This window comes from Enhydra lutris, unplaced genomic scaffold (assembly GCF_002288905.1).
Source record: "Enhydra lutris kenyoni isolate GAN:26980312 unplaced genomic scaffold, ASM228890v2 scaffoldscaffold28, whole genome shotgun sequence".
Taxonomy (NCBI): Eukaryota; Metazoa; Chordata; class Mammalia; order Carnivora; family Mustelidae; genus Enhydra; species Enhydra lutris.
The window spans coordinates 24,677,383-24,701,585 of NW_019154112.1; the positions used below are offsets into that span (position 1 = coordinate 24,677,383).

Below are 24,203 nucleotides of genomic sequence, written 5' to 3' on the forward strand. Positions count from 1 at the left end.
ACTTTTTTGTTTCTCCTTCTGTTTAATTATCTTTCAATAAACTAAGTTATTTTAAAAGATCTTGTGATCTCCCTTTAAAACAAGAAAGACTTACCCATTTGCAAGTAAGATGGTGTAGTGATTATGGGCTGAATTCTGTAGAATAAAACATGAGGCCATCTAAAGGGGGCAGGACACAATACTGAAAATGTTTCTTTCACTTTGCCCTCCTCCACCGCCTATTTTTACGTGTTACTTCAGGCAATGGTATTCAGAGAGCAAATGGGTCGCTCGACTAAAGAAACTTTTCCAAAGATGCTATTATTCTATTTCCATCCCACAGATTCTCAAAATTCACTTTTTTCTCGGAATGCCACTTGAGGGCAGTTTGCTTCAGAAACATACCCAGCACGCCTGATTTTAGTATATTTAAAAAACAGGTTGCTATTATGTTTTTATCTCCCTGCGTAAAAACTCCCATTCTCTAACGTTTAGGCTACTTTTATTACAACCGCCAGACAGTCTTCTATACGGTAGGTCAAGGAACGGCAGCTTGAAAAAACAAAAACAAAAACAAAAACAACCTACAAAACATCCGGTAAAAGGGGGAAGACTACGACTCCCAGAATGCAGCGCGTCCTCCTCCTCTTGCCCGCCTGTCCAATGATCAGACCCCGCGAGCCTCCTATCGGCCCCATTGGTCAGCTTTCCTGTCAGTGAGGGGAGAAACCAAGGGCTTCGGGTGTCATATTTCCCGCCACCTCGAGGTGCGTCTCGGGAAAGCCGAAGTGGAACAAGTTCTCGATTGGATATTCGCTCTTCTCGCGTAAGAGGTGTCAGCCAGTCAGAATGTGAATATCGTTCCGGAAAACCCCTCCCCTTCCTGACGTAGCCTTGGGTGGCGGGAAAAGTTCGGAAGTTTTCGCGCCGGGGCGGGGTCATCGGAGGACCGTCCGCGCGGTTCTGGAGAAAGCGGCTCCCTGGCGGCGAGCATGGCGGGGACAGTGGTACTGGACGACGTAGAGCTGCGAGAGGCGCAGAGAGATTACCTGGATTTCTTGGATGATGAGGTGAGGGAGGCGCGGGGGCGCGAGACTCTGGCGCTTGAAGGCCCTGGGGACGCTGACGGGCCGAGGGAGGCCACGGCGGATGCTGCTCCACGCCGGGTCGGGGTGGGGCGGGGGACTCCCGGGAGGTCCGTCGGGCCTCCCGACTCTTGGGGCAGGGCCGGCGCCCTCAGGAGTCTTCCATGTAGGGTCGCGTAACGTTTCTCGCGGTGGAGTCCGCAGCTGGTCTCCTGTAGGTGCAGCCTTGAGAGAGCGATCCTGAAACTCTCCTGCGTGCTCATGGGGCGGGGTCTCGCGAAAGGCAGCGGGTTTCTTTCAAGTGCGCACAAAATGGCAAAGCTCGCTTTGACCTTTCGGAATCACTCCCGGCTCTCTCAATTTGAAGGGAGTGTGGGGGGAGGAATGCTGTAGAACTGATGAGGGACGGAAGGCTGGCTGAGGACAAAGCAAAAGCTGACACCCAGCAACCTTCTCCGACCCCGCTCCTGAGTGGGACATGTGTGACTTTCTTTAGGAATCTCCCACCTGTCTTAATGTTAATACCTGGCTAGAGGGCAAAATGATCTTGACAGTGGCAAGGCTTTCCTATCTTGTAGGTCCTCTTTAGCATATGAAAATTCTTTTGAAACCTCCCTTTTCTTTACTTTCACCACCCCCTTGGTACAGAACCTGCCACTCTTCACAATCCCGGGGCAGCAGCTCTTTCTGCCCACGGGTCCTGTCCCCGTGCTTTAATAAACCACCATTTTGCACCAAAAATGCCTCAAGAATTCTTTCTTGGTCATCGGCTTTGGACCTCACCCCACTGAACCTCACCTATGTTCTAGAACTTCATCAGAACGGTAGTGATCCGCTAACTTAAAGACCTGCAGGTACGGGCGGAAAAGACTACCTAACTTGGCTGCATTCGATTTCACTGCCAAAGGAGATGCAGAAAAGTGTTTGCTCTGCTGGCAAAGGGGGCTTTGTATGCTGTCCAGGATTGGAAGCCATAGGATATTGTAAAGCTTCTTAAAAGGGTGGGTAATGCTGGGTCTGTAAACAAATAGCGAGGCTTCCTATTCCTTTAGGTCTGGCTAGAGAACTCTTTTCCCTGTTATACAGCTAATCGGGGAAATAGAATATTTTAATTCTCTCTGTAATTCTTAAGTGAAAAGTCATTTTTAATCTGCTAATTTACATTTCGATAAGCCTTTTAAAAATTTTTAAAAAATTTTTAAAGTTTTTTTTTTTTTTAAATTTGACAGACAGAGATCACAAGTAGGCAGAGAGGCAGACAGAGAGAGGGGGGAAGCAGGTTTCCTGCTGAGCAGAGAGCCCAATGTGGGGCTTGATCCCAGGACCCTGAGATCATGACCTGAGCCGAAGGCAGAGGCTTAACCCACTGAGCCACCCAGGCGCCCCTTGATAAGCTTTTATTTGTCCTTTTTGACTTATTATGACCTTGTTTTAATTCGCCATTAGAAGTTGAGAAATGACTGCATACAGAAAAGCTGCAGATGATAATAGAAATCATAGCATGGATGTTGAGATTATTATACATCCTGCAACTGCCTCTTAGGGTGTATTTGGAATCTCAGGCTAGTGAGTGAAAATGTGGAGAAATGGGAGGTCCCTTCTGCTGCAGAGATTGGTGGATTGATCTTGCTGTGAGAACTACCTCTGTTTAAATACTGTCTTATTTTTGAATTTGTGCCTCTTGTGATATGTGGTGGTTATTTTGCAGGAAGACCAGGGAATTTATCAGAGCAGAGTTCGGGAGCTGATCAGTGACAACCAATACCGGTTAATTGTCAATGTGAATGACCTGCGCAGGAAGAATGAGAAGAGGGCTAACCGGTAAGTGGTAAGGGGCTTCTTCCAAGGGGCTATCCTGGCTCTGAGTGACAGTGGCCCCCTTTCTCTTCCCTGGATTGGAACAGGCTTCCCACGAGAGGGCCTTGATGGAATGTTTTTGACCCTCATTGCCTCACCTGCTTCTTTGTTTTTTTTCTTCCTCCCAAAATAGGTGGTGGGCATTTTCCTCTCTGGAGCTCCTCTTTCCATGTTTAACTGAGTATCATTTCTGCATCTTTGAGAAGCTGAATTAAAGTTAGCTGTCAGTTCTGATATAATTTACTGAGTCATCCAGGATGGTAGGAGGAAGTAGAAGCTAGATTTTCATACCACTTTTATTTTTGAGGGTCAGATTTTTTTTTTTTTTTGAGTTTTTCTCTTTCTGCTTAATTATCCTCTCTCTTGCCCATGTGCAGCCTCCTGAGCAATGCCTTTGAGGAGCTGGTTGCCTTCCAGCGGGCTTTAAAGGATTTTGTGGCCTCCATTGATGCTACCTATGCCAAGCAATATGAGGAGTTCTACATAGGATTGGAGGGCAGCTTTGGCTCCAAGCATGTCTCTCCCCGGACTCTTACCTCCTGCTTCCTCAGCTGTGTAGTCTGCGTGGAGGGCATTGTCACCAAGTGTGAGTGGCTTCAAATCGGGGCTAAGGGAATGGAAGTGGGATAGTCTTAAGAGGGCCTGGGGAAGGAGGAGAAGCCGAGTAGAGCTAGGTAGCTTAGCCCTGAACGTACAGGGTGAAGCTGGGAGGATCTGTGGTGTGTACATTGATGAAGGGGTCCAGAATGATGAATTCTACTGAGTGTGGGCGTGTCTTGGCTCTTGTAATCTCCTCATTTTAACTCTGAACTTCTATCATTTCTTGGTCAGGAAGAGTTGTACTTGAAGTTTTATATAGGTATGTTGATGTTCTAAATATAAAAATGAATAAATGACTAGTATTGAAGTAGCTTAAACTAGTCAGAAGAAAACAGTATTTATTTAGAGTCATGATAGACTTGTCTGCGTCAGATTCTACCTTTGTCAATGTCTAGTTGAATGACTTATGCATGTTTTCCATTGCTAGGCTCTCTAGTTCGTCCCAAAGTCGTCCGCAGTGTCCACTACTGCCCTGCTACCAAGAAGACTATAGAACGACGTTACTCTGATCTCACTACCCTGGTGGCCTTTCCTTCCAGCTCGGTCTATCCCACCAAGGTGAGGGGAATGAATTAATTGGGCTTCTTGAGAGGTGGGAATCAAGGATGTCTGTTTTCATGCAAATAATTGAGTGATATTTGAAGTCTTCTAAAGTACATCAGATGAAAAGTGTAAGGATTAATCTCAAAGAAAGATTGATTGCTAGACAGAGTTTAATACGAAAGTCTTCAATTCTAATTTAAAAAAAAAAGAATAAATACTCTAGAAAATTCGGCAAATTGTAGAAGGATTGAAAAAAGTCATTAAGCAACGTAGATCTTTGAGCAAAGTTATATATAACTTTATAATCTACTTAAAGTAATATGGGACAATACTTACGCTATAGTGTTACCATGATATCTTTGCAAATATTTAACTTTGGGTTGGGAGAGGAATGGCATTGGAAATGACTTTATACTTAATGTTCTGACTGTTCTGAACTGAAGACAACTTGAGGCTTTCTTAATGAGACAGAAGACGATTAGTGTTGGTTACTTGATGTCTGAATTCATTCTATTGAAGAATACCTGTCCCTGCCATCAAATTTTAATTGAGAGCCACTGTACCCAAAGAATTGTTAAACACTGTGGAGGATACAGATATGAGTATAACCAGTTCTTATATTCAACTAAATTAGTGCAGGAATCTTAATCTAAAACAAGAATGAGTACCTTAGAATTATAACTGAAGCATACTTTAGAATCGTTGAGTCTGTCTTCAGGTGAAATGTTGAGATTCAGAAAGGTTAAGTGACTTGCACATGGTACCAGTTAGTGGTGACCCTAGGGACTAGAACCTATGTCCTTTTACTTTCAGGCCAGTTGCATTTTCTGTCACCCTGCTCTCTTCTTCAGTAAGATACCTCCTTCTAGACTGTCTTCAGTAACTACTCAGGGAGTACTCTTTTGCTGATTACTGGGGCCACGCTTCTTTGCTTAAGATCTGAAATACATTGGATTCCTGGAGGTCATCTAGTGTGGTACTGAAGAATATGGCTTGGGAGTTATACTTGCCTGAAGTCCTGGCTCTGCAATTTCCTGTGTGACTTGGGGAACTTACTTAACCTCTCCAGTCTCGGTTTCCTTATTTGTTACATGTGAAAAATACCTGCTTTACCGAGTTGTTGGAATGATTACATGAGATCATCTCATGAGATAATAGCACAATGCCTTATATATAGTAAGCATTCAATAAATGGCTGCTGTTGCGTTTTTAGAAAATTCAAATGGCAAGGGAGTAAAAGTTTAAAATGTCTTTACTCAAGTTTAATATACATACAGGAAAGTTTATATTAAAGTATGCAGGTCACTGAAATTTCACAAGCTGAAAATACCTGGAAAATCATTGTCCAAACCAGGAAACAGAGCCTTCCTAGCACTCAGAAGTGTTTGAGGGCCCACACTCCCCAAGGTTAACCCTATCCTGATATCGTCAGCAACACAGAGTACTTTTGCCTGTTTTTATATTTTATCTAAATATTCCTGTGCTGGGCTTCCTTTGTTCTCAAGGTGTATTTGAGATTCATTCATGTTGTATATAGCTGTATTTTATACATTTTCATTGCTGTATAGTGTTCACTTGGGTGAATATACTACATTTATTTAACCATTCTGTTGATGGCATTTGGATATTTTCTAATTTTTGCCTATTGGGAATAATGCTGCTGTGAACATTGTACTATGTGGCTTTGGGTCAATGTTTCTGTCGGGTATTACCTAGGAGTGGAAATACTGTGTCATAGTATAGGGGAAATAAGAATCTTAATTTAGATTTTAATGTAACCGCGGCTCCCTCAGACTATCGTTGTCCCTTCCATTAGATGATTTGTTACTAGATCAGATGGGAATGGAGAAAACTGGAGTATACATTTGGCTTTTTTTTTGTTCTAGATACTAAAATCTCATGAGGTCATTTCCAAATTATATTTGTTTCCTACAAAAAAAAATGAGTGTGGTATTACTAAGACCAGGACAAGATAACAGTGCTTTTCTGTATGTCTTTTTCAGGACGAGGAAAACAATCCCCTCGAGACTGAATATGGCCTTTCTGTCTACAAGGACCACCAGACCATCACGATCCAGGAGATGCCGGAGAAGGCCCCAGCTGGCCAACTTCCCCGCTCAGTAGACGTCATTCTGGACGATGACTTGGTAGATAAAGTGAAGCCTGGTGACCGAGTCCAGGTGGTGGGGACCTACCGTTGTCTTCCTGGAAAGAAAGGAGGCTACACCTCAGGGACCTTCAGGTAATGGTGCAGCTCTGAGGCATTTGGCACGCTGCTGGCAGCTTGCATTTCTGGTAGTATTCACGCTCTAGTTTGCCATATTGTGGGGCATACATCAGACAGGTGGAGCAGTCTAGCTGCCTGGGAGATGGGATAGCTCTTTTCCATCAGATAAAACTGGTAATACTATTTTATGCTGAAAGTGGGAGTTGTTGGTAACATGGTTATATCCTCATGGCTTACGTGAATTTCTCCCGTATTCCCACCTCCTTCTGATCCACACTTCTGTCCGAAGGAGGATCTGTGGGGCAGCCGAGGATAAATTCCTGAGGTGAAGAATCATCAGCATATTTGTGTCACAGATTAAAAGAATCAGCTGTTGAATTCAGAACAACCTGTCTTTTTTACTTTATTATTTTCTGATTTGCTGTTGGCTCTGATGTTAGGAATTAAAATCTGCAGGCTGCTTCTTATTCTTCTTATTCTTTTTATTCTTATTCTTCTTATTCCTCCTTCTTTGTCTCAGGACTATCCTTATTGCCTGTAATGTGAAGCAAATGAGCAAGGACGTTCAGCCTTCATTCTCTGCTGAGGATATAGCCAAGATCAAGAAGTTCAGTAAAACTCGTTCCAAGGTCTGAGCGTCTTATAGGGATTTGAGGGTGGGAATGGATTTGTTAGGGTTGTGTTTGGCATGGGACACCTTTCATCTTTGTAGAGGATCAGGAGGAGGGTCAAGGTTTTTTCTCTAAAGGATGTGGTGTTAGCTTTTAATTTTGACCCAGTCAGCAAGTAAAAGGATGTTTTTGCTGTTCAGTATTTCTGTTTTGTTACCTGCTGGGCTGCTAAGTGAACCTAATACAAGTACTGGAATAAGAGAATATCAGGGTACCAGTAAGTCCATGTGGACGACAGTAGTGATGCATTGTTACTTAAGTTTTAAATAGGTTATTTTTGTTTCAGTTCTCTACTTTGTTTTGCTTTTTTGCTTTTTGAAGACAAAAAGGTAGAATTGTCCATAGGTAGAATTGAAGAAAGTATGGTTGACCTTGGAACAACACATGTTTGGACTGTGGGTTTGCTTGCTTGTGGGTTTTTTCTGATAAATCCAGTACAGTACTATAAATGTATTTCTCTTATGATTTTCTTAATGATATTTTCCTTTCTCTAGCTTATTGTAAGAATGCACCATATAGTACATATCATACACAAATGTGTTATGTTTTTAAAACACAGATATTTTTATGTTATTGGTAAGACGAGGTCATTGGTAGGGTATTAGTAAAGTTTTAGGGGATCAAAAGTTATGCATGGATTTTTGACTGTATGGGGTGTTGGCACCCCTAACTTCTGCATTGTTCAAGGGTCATCTGTATGTGCCTGTGTGATCAAGGTTACTGAAAAAACATACCCATACCAAACCAAAACAAAAGGTTACTGGAACCACAATATACATTCTTATTAAACCTAAAGTGTTTTGAACCTGGAAATACTTTTTTCTTAAAGATTAACTCTCTAAGCAGGTTTTGGAATATAGGCTTTCCCTTTATCTGTTCTGGCAATAGTCTCATCAGTGTGATTTGTCTTAAGAAAAGCTTTTACAGTTAGAAATGGCGTCTACAAATGTGGAGTTCTTCAAGCATTTTTATAGGTTGAAGTATGAAGCAGAGCTTAGCAAAACCATATTGAATCTCAACAGGCTTTTCATGCCTTTGGTTATTCCTCCTGTAGGATATCTTTGACCAGCTGGCCAGGTCATTGGCCCCTAGCATCCACGGGCATGACTACGTTAAGAAGGCGATTCTCTGCTTGCTCTTGGGAGGGGTGGAACGAGACCTTGAAAATGGCAGTCATATCCGTGGGGACATCAATATTCTCCTGATCGGTATGGCATTGGGGATTTGCGTCAGACTCTTGGTCTTGCCTGTGGAGTGTGCTTGTGGGAATCTATAAAAGAATGTGTATTCTCTACCTGGTGTATTTCAGTTCCATCAAAGGGCAGAAGGCTAAAATGAATCTTTTCTTACTGTTGTCATTTTTGTGTTTCCTGATTTATGTCTAAAATATATTCTTCCATGAATGGTAAGGGAATATTATTTATAACCCATTACTGTAAATTTGTTATGCCAAGAGCTGTGCTAGAAAAGTAGAACTTGCTGCAGTGTGGTGTGGGAGTGGAGGAGTTTCCTAGCAAGTCACCACTGTCCCACTGAATTATAGGGGACCCATCGGTTGCCAAGTCTCAGCTTCTACGCTATGTGCTGTGCACTGCTCCACGGGCTATCCCCACCACTGGACGGGGCTCTTCTGGAGTGGGTCTGACGGCTGCTGTCACCACAGACCAGGAAACGGGTAAGGGTATAAGGGTCTTTGGCAAACGTCCTGTGGTGAGATCAAGTGTAATTTCTTGTAGTTTGCTCTTGGGAAGCTTGTATTGGGAAGATACAAGCTTATCTTGTTACCCTGAAAGTTTAGTTTGAACCAGACTATGGAGGCCAGGGTATCCTCTGGCAATAGGGGGTGAATTAATTAAGTCTTTGGGTGGCCCTCTGGATAAGACTGTCTCCTAAAACACAGCCTTTGAAGAAGGCTTTGCATATTGGAAGGGAAATAAATAAAAATGAAGATAGTGCTATTTTATAAATTAGAGGAAGGGATTTGAAGACTAGTGAAAAGAGAGCAGAGATCTAGTTGGGGAATTACTTGAGGATGAAGATAGAGAATCCGTGAAAGAAGTTTGTTGGAGGCTGGCTGCTTAGGGATAGTTCAGATTGGAACTAAAAAGGTTGACCCACTAGGGTTTTTCTCTAAGTCTCTAGGAACTGACTGTTCCTCACTATTTTCTCATGAGAGACATTGAGTGCTTAAGAAGGAGGTTGAAAGCTCTCCGCTTGTCCTCTACAACCTGGATGGTAACACATATCTTGGACCTGCTCATTTCTCAGGGGAGCGCCGCCTGGAAGCAGGGGCCATGGTCCTTGCTGACCGAGGTGTGGTTTGCATTGATGAATTTGACAAGATGTCCGACATGGACCGCACGGCCATCCATGAAGTGATGGAGCAGGGTCGAGTCACCATCGCCAAGGCTGGCATCCATGCTCGGCTGAATGCCCGCTGCAGTGTCTTGGCAGCTGCCAACCCCGTCTACGGCAGGGTGAGTGCAGGCAGGCGCTTTACCATTGTCCTCACCTTTGTTTGGTTTTGCTGAATAGCTGGGCCATGAAGTTGATTCTTGGAGTCCCAGAGGAATAAAAGGCCAGACTAAAGTTTAGCTCATCCACCTTTTTGTTCTTGTCCTTAACTTAGAGCAGTGCTATCTCACGTTTTCAGCCACGTCAGAATCCCCTGGCAAGTTATTAATTTAAATAACTTGGAAAATACAAAGAAGAAAACAAAAGTGACCTGCAGTCCCACAACCCAGTAACCTGTATTGCCATTACAACGAAAGTACCACATGCAGATGGTAGGATGTATGAACAGAACAGAGTACAGTATGGACATTAGAAGACTTCCCTTTTCTCTCCTATCCCTTCTCCAAGAGATAACCACTAAACTCTTGAGTGTCTGGGGAAACAGAAACTTAAGTGTATACAACAACTATACTGGCTCCTTGTAACCGAATTAGTCTGTTTATCTTTGTTTTTTACGATGATGAAGATGACATTTATTTATTTACAAGGTACCCTTGCCTGGTATTTATTTACTATGATGATTATATTTATCCAGCTTGGGGTTTGACGAATTTTGCCTCTATTTTTTCTTTATTTTTTGGGGGCAGCTGTCTTACATTCCATTGATTTATAGTAATTTGTTTAGTCTCCATTTGATGGGCATTTGGTGTTTTCCCTTGCTATTGTGAAATGAAGTTGCAGTGAATATTCCTTTATGTGTATTCTGTTGCACATGTCCATATGATAAATACCTAGTAACAGAATCACTGAAGAGTTACATGCATTTTTATTTTGGTAGAGATTGCCAAATTGCCCTCTTTAAAGATTGTACCGTAATAATACTATTAACTAAGACTTACAGATAGTTTGTATTTATCAACTGCTTTTATCCTCACAGTAACCTTGTAGGTAGGTAGTTATTATCCTTATCTTACAGGTGAGAAAATGGAGGCATAAAAAGTTAAGTAACTTACTTAAGAGTCACAAGCTAGAAAATGGCAATCAAAATTTGAATGCAGAGCCTATACTGTGCTCTGGCAATTATGATTCCATAATGTATGGGGTTACCTGTTTGGGTGGAGTTTTTTAAACATGCAGGTGCCTGGTCCCCAGTCCAGGGATTCTGAATTCAAATCTTTGGGTTGGGGCTCTTGGTAGCTCTGGTTTAGAAGGCTTCATAGGTTGGTGATAATGCAGAGCATGGGCTGAGAACCTTGGTTTTTAGATTAATGGTAACAGTATTTATGTCATCCTAAAGAATTATATTGGGAAATGCAGGGAGAAAATAGCAGGTCCTGAAATGGGGAACATGTTCAGAATCATTATTAAGGTTACCCACAAGGCGTATTAGACTGTCTAACTGTAAAGTGTTTGCGGGTGGGTAGTCTCATAGGCCCTGAACTGAAAGATAAAAAAGTATAGAGGTTTTTGAGTCCCAGGGAAGATCTCCCTTGAGCCTTAAGATGTTATGATTTATAGATTATTGACCATTTTTTTTGTGGTTTTACTCATTACCTTCTAAGTAAGGGACTCCAGTGTTTCCAAGTGCTTTTGGTTTAGTCAGCTTGTCAACTTTATAAGCGGTAGGGGAAAAGGAATCATCTTTTAGGGTTGGTCCTACCCTTGGAATGGCAGGAGCAGAATAAGGCTTGGGAAGGAGGAGACTGGTCTTAAGACCTATGATAAGCCTGTTAGAGGCACCTCAGCTAGGAGGTGTGGTTCTGAGTTTGCTCAGGTCTCCTGAGCTTCAGTGAAAGAAGGGTTGCAGGTAGAGGAACTGAATTAAGTATTTCAGTAGCTTTAAGTAGTCTCCTTGTGCTTTCTTCCCATTGATGTCACCTCCACTTTGCTTTTTCCTTCCGTTGCACAGTATGATCAGTATAAGACCCCCATGGAGAACATTGGGCTACAAGACTCACTGCTATCCCGATTTGACTTACTCTTCATCATGCTGGATCAGATGGACCCTGAGCAGGATCGGGAGATCTCGGACCATGTCCTTAGGATGCACCGTTACAGGGCACCCGGGGAACAGGATGGTGATGGTGAGGCCCCGGGAAGAGTCAGAGTGACTAATGGAGGGGAACCTAAACAGACACAGTTATCTCAGACCTGGCCCAGGTCATGATGGGTGTTTGTTTTTGGGTTGATGTTGAAGGTGCACTTGTCTATGTGACCACTCCCTTTTTGCTCACTGAGAGTCATCCTCAGGTGTGTCTTTTGTCCATTTCTGGGTCTAGGAACACCTTTGAGCATCTTCTGTGAGCCATGTCTTTCCACTTTTCTCATTTGTGGGCTCCACGTGTCTGTGTGTCTTGGCTTTGTTAATTTTTTCCTCTCTTCAGAAGAACCAATTTCTTACTCTGCTTTCTCCCAACTTGGGTTTTCCAGCTATGCCTTTGGGTAGTGCTGTGGATATCCTGGCCACAGACGATCCCAGTTTTAACCAGGAAGACCAGCAGGACACCCAGATTTATGAGAAGCATGACAATCTTCTGCATGGGACCAAGAAGAAAAAGTGAGCATTCTTCATACTTCTTGAAGGAACCTGAGATTTCTGTCATATTAGTATGTTTTTATGTGCTCCCCAGGCAAGATCATGCTTGGATTCATAGCCATGTGGGCCTGTTTTCTTTTCTGGATCTCACACTATATACCCCTTTTCCTGGCCAGTTGCCTTGTGTTTATGGTGATTAAGCTTAGGTTCTAACCTTCCTAAAATGGAAGGCTTTGACAACATGCTCAGCTGATGGTGGGTATATCATGTAATCCTCGTACCTTAAGTACTGCACAAGTCCTGTAGCTGTTGGTGACAAGCTAATATTGACGGGACGGTAGACTGCAAGCCCTGGGTGCTGTGCAGGTGGATTTGGATAAAGGAGACTAGGGTGGAAGTGTTGCAAGTGTGAAATGTGAGATCTTGTACTTCTGTTTAGGGCTGTGGTGCAGTAGGAAGCGTATAGATTCAAACCTGTCATTTCAGAACAGAATTTAGAGTCAGAAGACTGAATTTAAGTCTTCCCTAAGCCACAGTTTTTACGTATTAAATAGGGCAAATAATACCTAAACTTCTGCCTGTACTGCTTACCTCACATACATCTAAGTAATAGCTACAGAATTCAATAAACGTAGGTGAAAGGGTCTCATTCATACACATTCTATATAAATGGGATTTATGATAATGGATTCTAGAATATATCTCTGCCACTTGACCTTGATTTCTCTGAGGAGAGGCCAAGCCCCCACCCCAGTCATGTGCCAAGGTTTGGCAGAGAAGATTTCCCTGTGTGTGCATCCAGGGAGAAGATGGTGAGTGCAGCGTTCATGAGGAAATACATCCACGTGGCCAAAATCATCAAGCCCATCCTAACTCAGGAGTCAGGTGCCTACATTGCAGAAGAGTACTCACGCCTGCGCAGCCAAGACAGCATGAGCTCGGACACTGCCCGGGTGAGTCCCCACAGCCAAGATGGGCCTGGGAATTCTTAAGTACAAGGCTGGGGAGTCCCTGTTACCTGGGAGTTCTGAAAGCATTTTAACTTAGGGATTCCTTACCTTTTTCTTTCTGGTCCGAAGGACTTCCTGTTCTATAATTCTAATAATTTCCTTTTATAAAGGAAAATGAAGTGAGAATAACCAGATACCTGTATCTCATTAGATACAATATCATCAGATGATACTGGCCTCCAGAAGCTATGATACATTCAGCAAACAGAAGGAGCCACTTTTGGGTTCTTACATGCAGGGTTAAAATAGGAAGAGCTATCCTCAGAGAGCTCAGATCTGCAATTTAGGAGGTAGGAAGGTAGATGGAAAGATCATATATGCATATTTATAAATACCTAACCACAGTGTGGTACCTAGGAGGGAACGAATGGGAAAGATGATTGGAGTGTAGATGAAGAACCTGTTAGTTTTTCCTTTAGACTTTATAGAACTGGTATGAATTTGATGGAAGAGAGTGTGCTATTTGAGCTGGACTTTGATAAATGATTAGTTGGATAATCATAATGGTTGTCCAAAGCCATTTCTAGAAATCTGCCTGTGAATTTATCTAAACTGTGGGGCATAGAGTTCACACAGGATTTCACAGCAGAAAGACCCAAGTCCAAGACCGTTATTATGTGCTATAGACATAGACTTTTGGATTTAGGCCTGATCCCAGGTCACCTATTCTAGCCTCACACCCAGATAGGCACTCTGTCTTCTGGAATTTCTGCTAAAACTTTCTTGACACCTCTAGTAGCAGCATGTCTGGCACATCACTGCTTTGAAGTGTTAGAAACTTCTTGTATTTATTGGGCTTAAACTTGCTTCCCCATGACTTAGACCCATGGGTCTTAATTTTGTTTTGTGGGGAATATGTATGACTTGTCTTCTTCAGATTAAGAAGCCCCCTTTCTTTTTAATTGTTTCTCTCACCGTATGAACATGTTTCAGTGTGTCAGAAGCCTTCTCATTGAACAAAACACTGTTTGAGCTCTGGTCTTAGTGGGTCTGGTAAATCTCTCAATTTGGATTCTGTAGTTCTGCTAACGCAGGCTAAGATTTCACTTGCTTTTTTAGGTTATCCAAGAATTGGAGCTTATAAGGAGTGTGTAACCTCCACACTCTGGTAGCTTTTAAATCATTAAAAGATTTGGTGACTTAAAAGTGAATATATTTGGGGCACCTGGGTAGTGTCGCTCTAGTGGCTCTAGTGGCTCAGTGGTTTAAGCCTCTGCATTCAGCTCGGGTCATGATCTCAGGGTTTTGGGATTGAGCCCTGCATCGGGCTGTCTGCTCAGTGGGGAGCCTGCTTCCCCCTCTCTCTCTGCCTGCCTCTCTGCCTACTTGGGATCTCCTCTCTCTGTCAAATAAATGAATAAAATCTTTAAAAAAAAAAAGTGAATATATTTGTTTTGAATGTGGAAGAGGGTTTTATTTATACTATCCCATGGTAATTTGCGGAACTTCAAAGTGGAAGTGATCAGATCAAGGATCGTACAATGGGAGATATAGGAGTGTGACAGAAAAAACTAGCCCTCTGTTCTGGTCCCAGGTCCAGCTAATTTTTGGGCCTTGCACAAATCTCTTCACATCTCAGGTCACAGTTTTTTAATCCATAAACTGAGAGGTTGGATAATGTCAGGGATGCTTAACTAGATGGGCACATCATAATCACCTGAAACTTAAAAAGTATACATGTCCAGTCCTAAACATAGACATTCTGACTCATTAGGTCAGAGATGCCATTCAGCCAAAAAGCATTTAAAAAAGATAGAAGTTGTGCTTGCTTCGGCAGCGCATATACTAAAAAAGATAGAAGCACGCCAGTTTATTATGCACCCCCCTCCCATGAGAACCACTTGATGAGAACATGCCAGAATCCTGTTTTCCTCTGGACTTGAATTTACCCAACTTGAAAAATTTGTCCTCACATGACCTCTTTCACACCCCTCCCTTAGTGTGACCTTGCTCAAGTTACCTGAAGCCCTAAGTCCCATTTTCCTCATCGTAAAACTTGGAGAAGTATCGGGAGTGTTAAATGATGCAGTTGATATAAAAGCAAAGTTCTTAGAGCGTTGCAGACTGGCAGTACAGGATTGTTTTTCCTCCTTCACTATTGTAGTTTTTCTAGCCTTTTTTCTTTCCAGCTATAAGATGCCTCATTTTCTTCTTCCCTGTTCACCCACCCCTTTCTCCCTCAACACTCCTATTTTCTTGGCTGCTTTTATTTATTTTTATTTTTTAAAAGTATTTTATTTATTCATTTGTAAGAGAGCGTGTACAGAAGCGGGGGAGCGGCAGGCAGAGGGAGAGGGAGAAGCAGGCTCCCTGCTGAGCATGGAGCCCAATGTGGGGCTTGATCCCAGGACCTTGGGATCATGACCTGAGCCAAAGGCAACCACTTAACCAACTGAGCCACCCAGGCGAACTGATTGGCTGCTTTTATCTTTGTGAATTTTATGTAGTGTTTATACAGAATATATAGCTCTGAATCCTTTGCTTATGCTTCCTAGAGTCAGTCTGGTAGTATCTTTATCCTTTTCTGTAAAGTGGGAGTGATGGGAATTCTGACAAGTAATCGTCCCTTGTTCTCTTCCTCAGACATCACCAGTTACAGCCCGGACACTGGAAACTCTGATTCGATTGGCCACAGCCCGTGCCAAGGCCCGCATGAGCAAGACTGTGGACTTGCAGGATGCAGAGGAAGCTGTGGAGTTGGTTCAGTATGCTTACTTCAAGAAGGTGAGGGCTCCCGTGCTGGGCCCGAGAGCTCCCCCTGAGTAAATGCTGGTGCTTGGGCTGCCCAGCCCTCCACAGTGACACCTGCCTTTAGGTCATCTGTGGAAAGCAGCATATAGCTGGGAAGCTTTAAAATACTGATGCCAGAGTCCCTAGAGGCCCCAGAGATTTTGGTTTTATTGATGTGCTGCACCATCAACAGATTGCTTCTCTACCTACTCATACTTCGTCTCTTAAAAAAGTAGGTTTCCAAAGGATTAACATTGGTGATCTTCCTCTTCCTTCAACAACGTTTTCCTTGCCAGTCTCTTCAGGGTTCCCATTGGCATCTCAAAATCTCACATCAAAAGTTGAATTCTCAAGCTTGGGTCCGTCATTCTGTTTCTGTTCCTGCTCATGACATTGTATTTCTGTCATTCATTCATTCTTTATTTATTTATACCAGATTTTATTTATTTATTTATTTGGCAGAGAGAGATCGAGAAATACCAGGAGAGGGAATACAAGCAGGCATAGTGGGAGAGGGGGAAGAAGGCTCTCCGCTGAGCAGGGTGCCCGTTGCGGGGCTTGATCCCAGGGCCCTGGGATCATGACCTGAGCTGAAGGCAGACACTTAATGACTGAGCCACTCAGGCGCCCCTGTATTTTTGAAGCCTTCACTGTCTTTTCCTATTGCCCACCCCCTCTCCAGTTCAGTGAACTGTAGTCATCTGGGGTTTAGTTATGGGTTTGATAGGCTTTTCCTGGGTTACTCTTTTTGCTAGGATGGGAGTTGTTTTAAATTTAAATTAGTCACTTGATCTATAAAGAAATGAATTGTTTTCCACTTAACCGTTGTGGGCAGGACTTTTTTTTCATTCATTTCTTTGTTCCTTAAATACTCATTTAGTATCTACTGTGGTCAAAGGAATTTAACATATCTCTCAGCATTTTTTTCTTTTTTACAGACTTATTTATTTTAGAGCGTGGCAGGGGGGCAGAAGGACAGGGAGAAAGAATCTCAAGCAGACTCTGCTGAACGAGGAGCTTGATGTGGGGCTCAGTCCAATGACTCTGAGATCATGACCTGAGCTGACAGTAAGAGTTGGACACCTAACTGACTGAGCCACCCAGGCGCCCCCTCCTCAGCATTTTTAAAGATAGGTAGCAGCCTGTTCCTCTGTCCCTGGTTCTGGGACTCAGGGATGGAAGAAGCTCAGTCATTAGACCCACGGAAGTTATTTCTGCTGGTGGTGTAGACGGACTCTTACTCAGAGTTCTTCATTCAGTTTCCTGGCATTGGTGACCCTTCCCACCCACCCATGCTTGGCTTGGTCTCAGGTTCTAGAGAAGGAGAAGAAACGAAAGAAGCGAAATGAAGATGAATCAGAGACAGAGGATGAAGAGGAGAAAAGCCAGGAGGACCAAGAGCAGAAGAGTAAGAGGTAAGGCAAAGCAAAGACATGCATTGGGGGTGGGGAGAGGGGAGAGGAGTGGATCAGTACTGCTGGGGTTGACATCAACTTTTTCTTGGGAAGGGTACCTAGATCTGTGGGGTTGGAGGCCAAAGACAACCTAGGCAAAGTAGAGAGCTTAGCTAGCCCCTTTGTTCTTTTGTATGATGCCTTTTTAAAGATTTGCTTATTTATTTTAGAGAAAGAAAGACCGTGCACGTGCATGGCAGGGCTGGGGGCAGAGAGAGAGGGAGAGAGAAAATTTAGTAGACTTCCACAATGAGCAGGCATTGGGCTCAATCCCCTAACCCTGAGATCATGACCTGAGCGGAAACTAATAGTCGGATACCTAACTGACTGTGCCACCCAGGCGCCCCTGGTAGGATGCTTTTGACCTCCTTCCTGCTAAAGAAATGCTAAGTAGCAGGAGCACACTAACTCAAACAGGTTTTTGAGTGTATCTTTCGGAATCCTTTCCTCATGGTAACTTTTCCCCTTTCATGCCTGTGATTGAATTTCTAAGGTGGTTGGTAGAAAAAAAGAGCATTGGGAAGCAGGGCCTGTTTGTGTTCTAGTTCAGAACTTTCAGTGTCTTTTTCAAGAAAAAGTAACAGTTTGTATAGACCTGGGCCTAGCATTTTGCTTTGATTGTAGATCGTTCTAGTTCTTTTTCTCTGGTCAGAGGCACAGGATGGGTTTCTTTTAATTGCTATGGGTATTTTAGGAGGAGGACTCGTCACTCTGACGCCAAGGATGGGGGCTCCTATGACCCCTATGACTTCAGTGACACAGAGGAGGAAATGCCTCAAGGTGAGTGAATGTCTTCTATTGATAAAGAGGTGGTTCCTTTGCTGACTTCAGTCACTCCGTGTACTACATTTTCTGGTGGGTTGCCATTTGGTTTCCTGCTCAGGACCCTGTATCCAAAAGGTTTGTCCCAAGAGAACCTCAGGAAACCCAGTCAAAACTTTGGAAACCGGGCTTTGCTCAGTTGTTTGCTTCCTTCCCAAGGAACTGTGCTCTTTGCCAAGCCTGGCGTAAGCATCTCAGATAATGTATTTAAGGGTCTCTTGCCTGAATCAATTTCTTTTCTTTTTTTTTTTTTTTAAAGATTTTATTTATTTATTTGACAGAGAGAGATCACAAGTAGATGGAGAGGCAGGCAGAGAGAGAGAGAGAGGGAAGCAGGCTCCCTGCTGAGCAGAGAGCCCGATGCGGGACTCGATCCCAGGACCCTGAGATCATGACCTGAGCCGAAGGCAGCGGCTTAACCCACTGAGCCACTCAGGCGTCCCCTGAATCAATTTCTTAACCTGGGCTGGTTCCATAAAAACCCTAGGAAGTGGGTGCTCGGTAGGCTCAGTGAGGTGTGGGGAGTGGAGAAGATTACTTTTCTGGTGTCTGTGGAAATGGCTTCACCGTGTTGTCTTACCATTATCTGTAACCATTTATCCTCTAAAGTGCACACTCCAAAGACTGCAGACTCTCAAGAGACCAAGGAGTCCCAGAAGGTGGAATTGAGTGAATCCAGGTGAGTAGAAAGGTGAATGCCACATGCTGCTGGGCAAGGACATTCTGGGGAGAGGGTATGAAAACACGCTGATTATCAGTGGAGCTCAAACTTGTAGGCTCAGTGATTTTTAGAACAGCTTATATTCTGGGGCGCCTGGGTGGCTCAGTGGGTTAAGCCGCTGCTTTCGGCTCAGGTCATGATCTCAGGGTCCTGGGATTGAGTCCCGCGTCGGGCTCTCTGCTCGGCAGGGAGCCTGCTTCCCTCTCTCTATCTCTCTCTCTCTCTCTGCCTGCCTCTCTGTCTACTTGTGATCTCTCTCTGTCAAATAAATAAATAAAATCTTAAAAAAAAAAAAAAAAAGAACAGCTTATGTTCTGATTTTAATTTCAGACCTAAAAAAAATTGCAAAAAAAAAGTTGCAAAAGTAGTATACAGAATTCTTTTATACCTTTACCCAGAATCCCCGGTTGTTTACATTTTACCATTTGCTTTATAAATGGTTCTTTGTGGGGATTTTAAATATAATATCCTCAGGAGGTCAGGAAGGAAGATAGTCTTGAATTGAAGCAAGGACAAAATTTTTATCTTACTATTTGGGTTCTTCTCAGTAGGGTGTACACACACACACACACACACACACACACACACACACACACACAATTTTTATCTTACTATTTGGGTTCTTCTCAGTAGGGTGTACACACACACACACACACACACACACATTTTTCTTCATTGAATTGTCCTTTGTTTTGGGATGAGAAGTTTTTACCTCTAGAGGTTCAGGAATAGTTTTACTTATAAATTTTTTAAAGAAGATTATTTATTTTAGAGAGTGTGTGTGTGTGTTTGTGTGTGCACGCATGTGTGTGCATACTTGTGCACATGGGTGGGGAAACGGGCAGAGGGAGGGAATCTTCAAGCAGACTCCTGACTCTGAGCAGGGAGCCAGACTTGGGGCCTGATCTCACCTCCCTGAGATCATGACCTGAGCTGAAACCAAGAGTCGATGCTTAACTGACTAAGCCATCCAGGCATCCCTTATGTATACATTTTTATGTTTACTGGACACTGCAGAAAACCTATGACTGAGGTTTGCTTTTTTCTTTTAATACTTTAAGCATAGAACACAGTATGTTTACTGAAGAAAATAGGAAAACATTGAAAAGTATTTAGAAAAAATATTAAAATCAATTGTAATCCCTCTTTCTGAGAAACCACTGAAATATATTTTATTTATTTATTTTTAAAAATTTTATTTATTTGAGGGCGACTGGGTGGCTCAGTGGGTTAAGCCTCTGCCTTCAGCTCAGGTCATGATCTCAGGGTCCTGGGATAGAGATCGGACCTCTGCTTGGCGGGGAGCCTGCTTCCTCCTCTCTCTGCCTACTTGTGATCTCTCTCTGTCAAATAAATAAATAAAATCTTAAAAAAAAATTTTATTTATTTGAGAGAAATAGAGAGAATACAAGCAGAGGGGAGGAGCAGAGGAAAAAGGGAGAAGCAGACTCCCTGCTGAGCAGGGAGCCCAACGTGGGGCTTGATCCCAGGACCCTGAGATCATCCCCTGAGCCGAAGGCAGAGGCTTAACCCACTGAGCCATCCAGGCGCCCCTTATTTGCATTTTCTAATGATCTTTGTTTTGGGATGAGAAGTTTTTACCTCTAGAGGTTCAGGAATAGTTTTACTTATAAATTTTTTAAAGAAGATTATTTATTTTAGAGAGTGTGTGTGTGTGTTTGTGTGTGCACGCATGTGTGTGCATACTTGTGCACATGGGTGGGGAAACGGGCAGAGGGAGGGAATCTTCAAGCAGACTCCTGACTCTGAGCAGGGAGCCAGACTTGGGGCCTGATCTCACCTCCCTGAGATCATGACCTGAGCTGAAACCAAGAGTCGATGCTTAACTGACTAAGCCATCCAGGCATCCCTTATGTATACATTTTTATGTTTACTGGACACTGCAGAAAACCTATGACTGAGGTTTGCTTTTTTCTTTTAATACTTTAAGCATAGAACACAGTATGTTTACTGAAGAAAATAGGAAAACATTGAAAAGTATTTAGAAAAAATATTAAAATCAATTGTAATCCCTCTTTCTGAGAAACCACTGAAATATATTTTATTTATTTATTTTTAAAAATTTTATTTATTTGAGGGCGACTGGGTGGCTCAGTGGGTTAAGCCTCTGCCTTCAGCTCAGGTCATGATCTCAGGGTCCTGGGATAGAGATCGGACCTCTGCTTGGCGGGGAGCCTGCTTCCTCCTCTCTCTGCCTACTTGTGATCTCTCTCTGTCAAATAAATAAATAAAATCTTAAAAAAAAATTTTATTTATTTGAGAGAAATAGAGAGAATACAAGCAGAGGGGAGGAGCAGAGGAAAAAGGGAGAAGCAGACTCCCTGCTGAGCAGGGAGCCCAACGTGGGGCTTGATCCCAGGACCCTGAGATCATCCCCTGAGCCGAAGGCAGAGGCTTAACCCACTGAGCCATCCAGGCGCCCCTTATTTGCATTTTCTAATGATGGACACTTAGGTTCTGTAAAACTGGTGTTTACAGTAAAACATTCTTAATATTTATCACTGTGTACTCAGGCAAATGTATAGCTGTAAGGTTAATTTCTTGGGATGGACTCACTGGATCAAAGGATATGTACTTAAAAATTTCAGTATAGGGGCGCCTGGGTGGCTCAGTGGGTTAAAGCCTCTGCCTTTGGCTCGGGTCATGATCCCAGGGTCCTGGGATCGAGCCCCACATCGGGCTCTCTGCTCAGCAGGGAGCCTGCTTCCTCCTCTCTCCCTCTCTGCCTGCCTCTCTGCCTACTTGTGATCTCTGTCTGTTGAGTAAATAAATAAAATCTTAAAAAAAAAATTTCAGTATATATGCTGAATTGCCTTTCAAAGATGCTGTTATAGTTTATATATATATATATATTTTAAGATTTTATTTATTTTAGAGAGAGTGCACATGCAAATGTGCTCAGGGGTGGGGGTATGGAGCAGAGCGAGAAGGAGAGAGAATCTCAAGCAGATTCCTCCCAGAGCCCGACAGGGGGCTCAGTCTCGTGACCCTGAGATCATGACCTCAGCAGAATCCAAGAGTAAGATGCTTAACCAACTAAGCTGCCTAGTTGCCTCCCCTCAAGTTTACATTTTTATGGAAACACCAGTTTCCCACATCTTCATACGCCTCTGGTTTTTAAAATGGTGTTATTTCTCAGTGTGCAGGAAGCTCTATAGTAGAATGTTGGGGGATGCCTCTACTGTATTAACACTTAACATAGATCTTGTGTGAGAGCTTTTGGGTTTGTTTACTTCTCCTTCACCCATCTTTTCCTGACTTGGGCAGGTTGAAGGAATTCAAGGTGGCCCTCTTGGATGTGTTCCGGGAAGCTCACGCACAGTCAGTGGGCATGAATCGCCTCATGGAATCCATCAACCAGGACAGAGAAGAGCCCTTCTCTTCAGCAGAGATCCAGGCTGCGCTGAGCAAGATGCAGGACGACAACCAGGTCATGGTCTCCGAGGGCATTATCTTCCTCATCTGAGGAGAACTCATCTCTGAACGTTGGGGCTCTGCCCAGAGTGTTTCTTCCATATTTCCTCTCCCCGCTCGCATCAGTCTTTGCCTTCATTTCCTAAATAACGGTGTTAATTGAACCGAAGTTGAGAGACATGTGACAAAGCTGACCTTTGGGAATGGGTAATGAAACCTGCTGTGGGGTAAAGGAGAAAGAAGAAAGTGGGCAAGGACTAGACTGTTGTATCTTCATTCGTTCATTCATTCTCCTTATTTCCCACCAGAACAAACCAAACCATAGTTCATGGTAAATAACATATAACTTCTGAGAATATGGGGGGGAGCACAGCTGGTTTTTGTTCATCCTTGTTTGTTGCCTGTTTTTTCTCTGCTGAGCACATCAGTCTGGAACAGGCTTTGGGTGGTTCTGTGCTGGTGGAGTGAAGATCTGAAGCAAGTCACGAAGGCCGAGAAAGCTTTCTTTTCTGTAATACCAGTTAAAACTAATGCATACTTCTGAGCTAAATATCTGAGACTTTGAATAAACTTACCTATTTTTATATTACACACATGGCCTTAATAATGTGCTTTTGTAGACACGTTTAATTTTGTTTTCCTTGAGAGCTCTGCCCTTCAGGAGCTGCACCAAGTCACCACACGGTGGCAGCAGGCCGCTGTGCTGTCCTTGGGGCTTAGGTCACTCGGCAGTTTTCTTCTTCAGAGATACCAGCATTTATCAGTCAGTTGTAAGCCAAACTTTGCTAATTTGCAATAGCTAAATGGCTGCAGAAGGCCAGCGAATGAAAATCCAAGAGAGGTGACCCTTTGGCTGCCTTTTTTGAGCTTGAATCAAAGCCCGTTCATGGAGAAGTAATACCTGGTATATCAGATGCCTCAATATTGTGAGTTCTGGCCCATAAGGAGATCCCCTTACAGGATCCTTGTGAAACCACTTGCACCTGGATGTTCAGCTCTTGGTCTTTTTGTGCAGAAGTGTGTAGAGGGACTTGGGTTTCATCTTTCCTGCTGTAATGCTCTCAGTAGCTTCCAAAGAACTTTTAAGTTTACTTGAATTAAAAAAAAAAGTGTACTTTATGGGGGCCTGCATCACATGAACTGGAAGCCGCTCTGTAAAGGCGGTTTTATTGGTTTTCTGCTCTAAGATTGGTGAAGTACTTTCTTCCCCCTTTTTGATGATAGGAACACCTTACCCTGAAACCAGGGCGGGCAGAAGATGGGGAGTTCTGGTTTCGTCTTTGATTTTTTTCCCCCTCAGATGTGAAATCCAAGTCCTATTGGAAGTAATCTGGAAAGTCAGGAGAGGGCAGTGGCATCAGGAGTGGACTTTGACCTGAACTGAGCACTGGCCATGAGTCCTGTATTGTGCTCTACTCCGCAGCAGGTGCAAATATAGGACTACGTGCTCTTGAGGCCTACTGGTTGGGGATTTATGTCTAATGTGTCAATGAGAAATTTTAAAATAAAAAGGGCATACACAATAAGAACTATAGGAATTGAGGGGCCCATGAGAGTATCAAAAAGGGATGTGGGCTACCGTGGGGTACTGATGAAGAAAAGGGGGTCTGAAATGATCATTTCCAGAATGGTCCAACATTTTGTCAGTAGGACTCCTGCTCTCTATCCTTCATACCTTGAGAAACTGACGCAGAATAGAAAAATGGGCCGATCTAGCAGTCTGTAATAGCTGTGAAGCCAAGTTTACCTTGTTGACATTTCAGCTCTGCAAGCTAACCAAAAGAATTGAAGGGAGAAGACTATGTATTCTACAGCCACAATAGATGCTCATTGTGTTAAATTGACTGTTTGGAACTCAGTGAGTCTTTACATCAGGATTTTAAAAACGTGTGTGTGTGTAGTTTCTCAACTTACAGTAACATTTAAGAAGTTGGTAGGCATTTAAAGGATTTGTTCCTACTCAGTGTCCTTATGTTCTTCTTCTTGCTGCAGGCATTGACCGGCCGCTTATGTAGGGATGACCTCTCTGCAGGTCGTTCTCCCCTGAGGGTGTCACTGCCACATAGCGCTGAAATCCGT

At 43.3% G+C, this 24,203-nt stretch overlaps 1 protein-coding gene across 1 annotated transcript; it reads left to right on the forward strand.

Moving 5' to 3' along the window:
* The first annotated feature begins 874 nt into the window (after positions 1-874).
* Positions 875-22,715, forward strand: LOC111152382 (minichromosome maintenance complex component 3). The gene is made up of 17 exons (XM_022510909.1): positions 875-1,049; positions 2,773-2,885; positions 3,299-3,507; positions 3,949-4,079; positions 6,068-6,306; positions 6,812-6,920; positions 8,017-8,170; positions 8,506-8,637; positions 9,231-9,439; positions 11,326-11,500; positions 11,847-11,973; positions 12,755-12,905; positions 15,546-15,686; positions 17,004-17,107; positions 17,841-17,926; positions 18,578-18,647; positions 21,978-22,715. The coding sequence occupies exons 1-17, from the start codon at positions 972-974 to the stop codon at positions 22,174-22,176; spliced, it is 2,427 nt and encodes an 808-aa protein (XP_022366617.1). The 5' UTR covers positions 875-971; the 3' UTR covers positions 22,177-22,715.
* The last annotated feature ends 1,488 nt before the right edge of the window (positions 22,716-24,203 follow it).

What these genes read in the sequence shown, in the direction of transcription:
- LOC111152382 (XM_022510909.1), top strand. Translation starts at nt 972, where the DNA reads ATGGCGGGGACAGTGGTACTGGACGACGTAGAGCTGCGAGAGGCGCAG. An exon ending in CATGGGACCAAGAAGAAAAA is followed by an intron (nt 11,974 to 12,754) that starts GTGAGCATTCTT and finishes GTGTGCATCCAG; the next exon opens with GGAGAAGATGGTGAGTGCAG. An exon ending in AGAGGAGGAAATGCCTCAAG is followed by an intron (nt 17,927 to 18,577) that starts GTGAGTGAATGT and finishes TATCCTCTAAAG; the next exon opens with TGCACACTCCAAAGACTGCA.